Source organism: Dendrobium catenatum, unplaced genomic scaffold, assembly GCF_001605985.2.
Source record: "Dendrobium catenatum unplaced genomic scaffold, ASM160598v2 fragScaff_scaffold_279, whole genome shotgun sequence".
NCBI classification, from domain to species: domain Eukaryota; kingdom Viridiplantae; phylum Streptophyta; class Magnoliopsida; order Asparagales; family Orchidaceae; genus Dendrobium; species Dendrobium catenatum.
In genome coordinates this window covers 484,992-493,995 of record NW_021318741.1, presented here as the reverse complement: position 1 = coordinate 493,995, position 9,004 = coordinate 484,992, and the positions used below count along the sequence as shown (strand labels likewise).

General features: G+C 31.3%; 1 protein-coding gene across 2 annotated transcripts in view; it reads left to right on the top strand.

Moving 5' to 3' along the window:
• The window catches only part of LOC110114897 (epimerase family protein SDR39U1 homolog, chloroplastic), a 133,297-nt gene that overhangs the window by 83,212 nt on the left and 41,081 nt on the right, over positions 1–9,004 (top strand). For both annotated transcript variants that reach the window (XM_020847933.2, XM_020847934.2), the window contains 3 exons: positions 4,067–4,185; positions 4,300–4,344; positions 4,444–4,522. In XM_020847933.2, coding sequence (XP_020703592.1) covers positions 4,067–4,185; positions 4,300–4,344; positions 4,444–4,522 — 243 coding nt within the window. The remainder of the gene's footprint in view (positions 1–4,066; positions 4,186–4,299; positions 4,345–4,443; positions 4,523–9,004) is intronic.

Here is a 9,004-nt window from a genome sequence, read left to right as displayed (position 1 = left end):
TAAATCTATAAGCTCATATGTGAATTAAATTCATATTAAATATGATTCAAATTTAAAATTGAAAATATTTATGTTTAAAATTATAGAAGATATTATATATGTTTGATTTTTTTTATAAATTTTTAATCATAAATTTACATTATTACATAATTATTATATTAATTAAATAATTTAATATTTATTACATAATTCAATTTAAACCTGGTCGAACCATTGATGAACCTCTCCTTCTAGTTCTATTTCCATTCAAAATTTTAGAACTTTGCATATTCCTCATATAATCCATAGAGTAGACATTGAACAAGTGACATATTTCTCATATTTTCTTCTCCAGGATATATATGATATGCAAATTCAATAAGAAATTTCATTCACGGATCCATTATTGCAACAAATGCCATGAGAGTATTACATTCATCCAAATATTTGTCAAAACTTTCTTTTTTTTGTCATTTCCATAATGAATTAATCAATTAAGTTGCACCCTCATCCATAACCTTATTTATAGTACAAATTTGTAAATATAATATATTAGCTATTGGGTACTCAGTTTTTGAAATGATAGTAGTAGCTTTATTAAATAACCCCCAAAATGTTACTCTTTTTCAATTTTGTCCAACTTCCTTTCTTGAACAATTAACATATGCACTTTTCTTTTACTGTATATAAAATGGCTTATCTTAGAATTTATGTTTGATGGTTGAGGTGAGACTTGTAATGCTTTATGGTGTAGAATGTTGGCCATTAAAAGAGAAGCATAATATTAAGTTAAGTGTTTCAGAGATGAGGATGCTCAGGTAGATGAGTGGCTTTACTCTTATAGACAAGATACGAAACAAGCATATACATGAAAAAGTTAGAGTAGTTCTAATGGAAGACAAGATTAAAGAGAGTCGTCTTAGATGGTTTGCTCACATAAAATGGCGGCCTTCTTATAACCTGATTAGGAAAGTAGATGTATTAGATTTGACTTATATTAAGAAAGGTTGAGGTAGACCTAAAACGACTTGGTTAGAAAATATTAGAAATGATCTTTCTTTTTTAGATTTAAATGAGAATTTGGCTCTTAACATGATACAACAGAGAAAAATAATTCATGCAGCCGATCACACGTAGGGGATAAAGGCTTGATGTTGTTTTTATTTTAACACTATTTAAATCTTTCTCTAACTTTTATATTCTAGAATGACATCATTTCGTGTAATAGCCCATGAGAGTTCCATTAAGTCAGGTGATATAAACTTTTTAACTAAATCAAATTCAAATTTCTAAATAATTAAAATTGATTTCTCATTAATTAATATATGAGTAATCATTTTTTTTACCTTCTTATGATTATACATGAATGTAGTTAAAATGTATTCTTGACTGGTTTGAACATATATGTTGATATCTTTTGTTTGGAAATGTAATTTTTTCTTCTTCTTTAAAGCACAAATCTTATATGCATAATGTTCCAAGTGCCTTTTGAATTAAGTGGTTGCATCAGTATTATTAGAGCTAGTTTTCTTATATTAAAAATATTTTCGCTTCCTTTGCTCATCAGGAAGAGTAACGTCTTTAAACTCATCCCTAATTTTTGATGTCTTTTCTCTTGTCTTCTGTTCTATCATATTATCAGTTTCATTTTTTTCGTCCACTTCTTCAATGACTTTTTTATTGTTTCCGTCATTCTTTCTTTCATTATTGTTGCCAATATTATCACTATCACTAAAGATCTTATTTTCAATCAAAACATCATTTATTGGCTCACTAACAATGTAAAATTGGAATTGATCCTCAAGACTTTCATTCTCAACTTTCATTGACTCGTTAATATCATTCTTTATGTCTCTTGGGGTTGTCATTTTAAAATTAAATTAAAAAAACATAATCATGCTGTCTTCAACTAAAAAAAGCTGATTTATACATTACATAAGAAAATGCTTATTTAGAAAAAAATGTTGCCTTCACACATTAGATATTATATAACCTATTTATAAGAAAAACAATTGCTATTTTAACAATTGAAAAGGCAATTATTTAGGAGTTTTATCAAATTCAGTCTGCCCTCGGGTCCTTAGTTTTCTTAGTCTCATACTTTCACCTCAGCCAGTTTCGATGAGGCCTGCTTTTCAGTTAAAAAAAGGTATCAACCTTCAGATGTTTCTGTTTCTTGGAGGTATCTCAAAATAAGCAAGCTCAATTACTGACAACTAATGAAAATTTTTGCTGGGATTCATACTTTGTTCAAGATGGTTTCTTCACTAATTTATTTGTTTATATACTCTCTAATTTTAAACTTCACCAAATTTTTTCCCGCTTAATGGTGTGGAGATGACAGATACTATTGCATCATGGCTTTTTAAATAGGAAAGGACCTTTACGGTTAAATGTAAATAAAAACTCATAAGCAGCTTATTTATTTGTATATTTTTTTTCAGCCACTGAAAAATTGAAAAACTATTTTTTATCACCACATGCAATAAGATATATGTAGGAAAGAAAGCTATACAAGATTAAAGACCTACCTGCTCCGATCAAAGCTTCTTTCATCTTCTTGCTTTCTTAGCATTGTAAAGATCACATGAAAAGTCTCTTATTCTACCTTACTGCCTAGTCGTCGCTGCCCGCTAGAGGAATGATGGTAATCGAGTCTTCTTCTTGGATTGCTTGCATTCGAAGCACTTATGTCTTCTTGCTTCATTAGCTGTCGATTTCACAAAGTAACTCTAAGCCGCTAGTGCCTGTGTACGAGTCAAGCTATGCTGAGCATGAGCTCGAACTCGTGGCTTCATAAGCTTGACTTATGAGCTCGTTAATGAGTTGAGTTTTAGTCGACTCGTGAGTCTGATTAGCTCATGTACAACCATAACAGTTGTTCTAGTAGAATTCTATACATCTCAAGTTGTTGCGTTCATGTGAATGATTTTCAAACAAAACAAAATGGTGTAACTTGTTGCATGTCATGGGCTGCACATGTGCCCTAAAAGATATGCATTTAAGAGATCCATAGACATGCGTTGAATAAATATTACGTCCCATGAATGAAAATGAGACAAATTAGTGCATTATTCGTAACACAAGTTGCACTATCATTTCAGCATGGTTTGTATGATACATCAAATAAAAAAAATTAATCTTCTCCATGCAATCCCCAAATGCACTGTGTAAAAATACAGAAAGACATACATGTACTCTGTGTAAATTCATATAGCATGCAGATAGTGATGAATTTGCAAATATGCTATATAGTGCACCAAAGATTGTGCAAGTGTGTAGGTGCATTGCATAGGTGCATAAAAATCGTGTGAATGCATCATACAAGTGTTTCAAAAAATATGCAAGTGCATTATGCAAATGTACCATAGAATGTGTAAGCACGCCTTGTGAATACCTTGCTTGCTATTAACATCTATCAATTGATTTGTGCTTATATTTGGTAATGTATTGTACATGATGGATAAATGTCTTTATAATCTTAATATCTTAATAAGAAAAAATGCACAACTGGTAGATTGAGTTTCTTCGATCCTTGCTATATGTGCATCCTAATATAGAGTGCACATTTAAACATGAGATATCTGCATAATGTGCTTGACTAAAACTCTACTAATATTGTTTTTAGCTGGAAAAAAGAAATCTTTCAATGAAACATTTATTATTCTAGATCTTGTTAAAGTTATCGCATCATCTGCTTTGGTGTATTGTTGTTATACTCTTTTCTTCAAGTATGCTTGAATTGTTTTACTAGCATTTGAACATTTAATTCCCTGTATTAAGCAATGAACATTGGGATAATGTGAAGTGAAACTATTTTTGATACGTTTTGTATTTTTAATATTATTTTTTCATTGGAGCTTGATATCCATGGAACGTACCAGATAACTACCTAGTGCTCTCATGAAGTGGGCATAGTTTTCAGGGAAAATCAATGCCTCAACATAGGAGGACCAGGTTGGTTCCTGCTGCGTGCCATGTTCCAAGTTGGTGGTGCTAAACAGCATTTTTGTTAACTGTTCTACATAAACCTTTTTTGATTATTTTTTTAAAATTATTTTTGAAACAAAATTTTGATAAATTGCAGACCAAAGGTTTCCTGAGATTGTGATCGCTGAGGAAGAAGAGTGGAGTAAGTGTATTGAAGGTTCAAATGCTGTTGTAAACTTGGCGGGAATGCCCATAAGTACGAGATGGTCATCTGAGGTTAGTTAATGTTAGCCACCCACATTTTATTTTTTTTAATTATCAACAAATTTTGTAATATTGTTTTTTGTAATTGAGACATCCTTCTGCATTGATTTTCCTTACCTTTGATAGGTCAAGAAGGAAATTAAGCAAAGCCGGATCAAAGTTACTTCGAAGGTCTCGTCCCTCTCTGCTTAATCAACTATTTGACTCAGGAGTTTTAGTTCTTGTTCAAACCAAAAAGTTTCAAAATCTAATATGTAGCCATTTTTGAAGGTAGTTGATCTGATTAATAAGTTGAATTCCAGTGAACGGCCTTCTGTTCTGATCAGTGCAACAGCAATTGGCTATTATGGTACGCGTTGTGCAATTTTTGTAGTTCTACCTTAATTTTAGATAAAATGCTTATGGCTCTCCTTACCTGTTGACTTTTTATTTACTCTAAATAGTCAATTCATTTGATGTATCAATTTTATCCGCTAAGTATTCAGGAACCATGTATTTAGAGAATACAATGCCTAGTAAATACATTCATTTTTTATTTTTTTAAGGGTTGTTTGGTTGGAAGCAAAATAAATGCGGAGGAATAATTTGTGTTTGGTTGGTTGTAAATAAGTATTATAATTTTTTGTAATTTAATCAACAATTTAAATAGATACTAAGTATTTTTTTATTAGTGCGGTACTATTATTAATTAACTTCAAAAACAAATTACTTTGTTGTGTTTGGGTTTTCATCATTGTTTGGTGAGCTCTTACAATTCCTTCAATCGATATTATCTACAGTAGCCCTTTAATCTCTTCTTAAGTTCCATCTTCAAAACAGCCTCTTCATCCTTGAACCACCTCAACACCTTAGACCACATCTTGCTCTTATAGTTCTTGTGTGGTAAAAACCTGCCGCCCAATAGTGAAAACCTTGCAACACTTCATTTCATAGCCTATGGCGACTATGGTGAGGGGATGTGTCAAGCACCATTTTTACCCCCCTACCAAACAATTATGAGGCATGGCAGATGTAAACAATCTAGACAAACATAGTTTTCGCTACACCAATCCTTATTTTTTTCTTCAAGACCAAATAAGTGGAAAATAGTCTAATACTATCATCCAAAATTTCACATAACACTTAACCTTATCTTATAAACCAACATATGCATTGAAATAGAAGCATTTATCAGTAAAATCATCTAATCAAATACACAACTTCTAATTTAATTTTCAAATAAATTCGTACATGCACAAGTTCTTGATTTACGTATTCATGCATATGTCATTTATAATTTTTTACATCGTATATCTAATAGATTGTTATACAAAGCAAAATTTGTTACTTGTTAACTAGTATTTTTTTTTTCCTGAAATCATATCAAATCTATAAATGAGCTACAAACTCAGTGAGATAAAAATTCTAAGATAAAACAAGTATACAAGAAAAGAATATGCAAATGCTATGCTCATATTTGCTATAAGAATCATCTATATTCAATTATGCATAACGAGCTTTATGAATTAGATATTAATTTACGTATGAGTTATTAGTTCATACATGAAATGTTAAATAAAGAATAATCAACATAGCTGATGTATGAACATGATATTGACATGAATTTTTTATTTTTATCTTTTGAGTCATTTTTCATACATTAGAAATGTCATGTCATGCTTATGGTCTTTGGCCCCTTTGTGTCAACTTGTCCTTTTTAAAGATTGAATAACTAACTTTCTAGTATCAAGAGTTATAAAGAGTTATTAATTCTTTTTCATTTATCTTTTCCTAATAATGGTATGTGGGAAGAATTGGCTAATGATATTAAGAATATTGCAAAGATGTGCTTGGAGTTTCAAAGGAAAAATCTACTAATAGTAAAAATAGTTGGTAGTGAATCCAAATGTACAAGAAAAGATAAAAAATAAGAAGATTTGTTATAAAAATTGGTTTAGATGTAAAAATTCCGATAATTGGGAAAGTTATAAAGAGGTTCATAAGGAATCTAAGAAAGCTATTTGCGATGAAAAGATCTTAGTTTTTAATGATTTATATAATATATTAGATTGTAAGGAGGGAGAAATATATATATATATATATATATATATAAGTTAACCAAACAAAGAGATAAGGGTAGCAAGGATTTAGTTTAAGTGAAGTGTTTTAAGGATGAAGATCAAAAATATTTTTCTTAAAAGATGATATTCAACAAAGGTGGATGAGATATTTTGCTAAACTTTTTAATGAAGAATGTAAAAATACAATTGACTTTACTGACCTTAGCACTCTAAATGAAAATAAAGATTTTTATTTTTATCGGCGTATGAGTAAAACCGAAGTTAGAGAGGCTTTAAAGAAAATGAAACGTGGAAAAGCTGTTGGCCCTGATGATATTCCAATAGAGGTGTAGAAATGCTTAAGAGATGAAGTAATTTCTTGGCTTACTAAACTTTTTAATTTTATTTTGAAGACTAAGAAGATACCCAATAAGTGGAGAATGAGTGCGTTAATTCATATTTTTAGGATAAATGCAATGTACAAGATTGTGCGAATTATAGTGTAATTAAGTTAATGTTTCATACTTTTAAACTATGGGAGTGAGTTATGGAGCGTAGCTTGTGTCTTGAAACTAATGTTTCTCAAAATCAATTTGGATTCATGCCGGATAGGTCTATTATGGAAGCCAGATATTTATTGAGAGGTTTGATGGAGGAATATAGAGAGAATAAAGAGGATCTACATATGATATTTATTGATTTAGAAAAAGCATATGATAAAGTTCTAAAAGAAGTGCCATGAAGATTTCTTGAAAAGAAAGAAGTTAATAAAGCTTATATTCAAATAATTAAAGATATGTATGCATAAGCTCTTACTTGTGTTCAAAGACAAGGTGGGTTGACCAATTACTTTCCTATTTCTGTTGGATTTCATCAAGTATCAGCCTTAAACCCATATTTTTTTGCTTTAGTCATGGATGTTCTCACTAGACATTTGTAAGAGCATGTACCTTAATGTATGCTTTTTGTTGATGATATTCTTCTTGTTGATAAGACTAGAGAGGGAGTTGAAGGTAAACTTGAATTATGGAGGTCAACCTTAAAGTCTAAAGGTTTTCGCTTGAGTAGATCTTTTCTTCAGAGTGATGGTGAAATAGATGGGGTTAATATTAGCAAAATTCAAGTTGGATGGTTGAAATGGAGGAATGCATGGGGCTTGTTGTGTGCATGGTTTAAAATTGTGCAATATGAGGCTCGCCTTTGCGCAATTCCAGTAAAAAATGCCTCGATGCTTATGCCTCGAGTTTTTGTTATGAGGCTTGCGCCTCAACTTGGTTGAGGCCCGCCTTAAGGCTCGCGTCACCTCACTGGCATGAGGCTTACGTCTCACTGGCATGAGGCTTACGCCTCACATTATATATATTAAAACTTACATAAATCTTGAAGTAAATGCCCGACATTGGACTCTATAGGAGAGGAGGAAGGGGGGAGAGCAGTTCATCATAATGATGATTCAAATGAAGAACCCCTTAGTGATGACAATGCTTATGATTTATGAGTTCTTATGTGATATGTCATTGCTATTTATTTTTAGAAATTAGAATTATATGTTAATGAAAAGAATATTGGGATTTGGGAAAGATAGAATTTTGAGTTGAACTATATTTCATGTTGTCTTATTATTGAGATATTTTGATTTCACTTCATATCTTATGCTTTTTTATGTTTTATATTATTCACTCAGTATATAAAAAATTTATCATTTTATGTTTACGCAATTTTTTTATTTTGAGGCTTACGCCTCAAAACGCCTTGAGGCTTACGCCTCGCCTCACGAATGAAAACGCCTCAATACCCGAATACGCAATTTTAAACATTGGTTGTGTGATAGAAAAGTTACCTCAAACTTAAAGGAAAATTCTATAAGATGGTGGTGAGACCTGCAATGCTTTATGGTGCCGAATGTTGTCCATTAAAAGAGAAGCATAAAACTAAGTTAAGTGTTGCAAAGATGACGATGCTCAGGTGGATGAGTGGCTTTACGCTTAGAGATAAGATTCAAAATGAGCATATACGTGAAAAGGTTGGAGTAGATCCAGCGGAAGATAAGATTAGAGAGAGTCTCCTTAGAAGGTTTGGTCACTTTAAATGGAGGCCTTCAAATGATCCGATTAGAAAAGTTGAGATATTAGATTTGTCTTATGTTAAGAAAGCTAGAGGTAGAGCTAAAAATATTTGATTAGAAAATATTAGAAATAATCTTTCTTTATTAGATTTAAATGAGAATTTGACTTTTAACAGGACATAATGACGAAAAAGGATTCATGTAGCCGACCACACATAGTGGGACAAAGGCTTGTTGTTGTTGTAATTGGTCCTTCATTACCCTTGAATAATGGTGTTGCATGTCATATAACAACTTCAGATATTTATCCACTACAACTCGTGACTGTGATCTTGATTCCTGAAGCATTTGGATGATAGCCGCCATCATATGGGTAAAGGTATTGATTTTCACAATCACTTCAGGTGCTAATTCTTCTCTTTCCATTTTTTTACTTGTTACTTCCTCTTGATCATTCACATACCTGATATATTTATAAATTAATTAATTATATTATCTAATCGAATATTTAAATTTTCAAATAAGTTCATAAATCATTCATATGGCTCTTTCATTATGATTCACATTTCTAAGATACTACCTGGGCTATGGTACCTATTTTGTCACGACCCAGCCTAGAGACTCAAATTAACGAGGCGGGAGCAGGCAGTTGGACTGTAAATTAAGTTTTCATTTGCTAAATCTATTTCCAATGCGTTAAAAGAGTCACTAAAACATAAAAAAGATA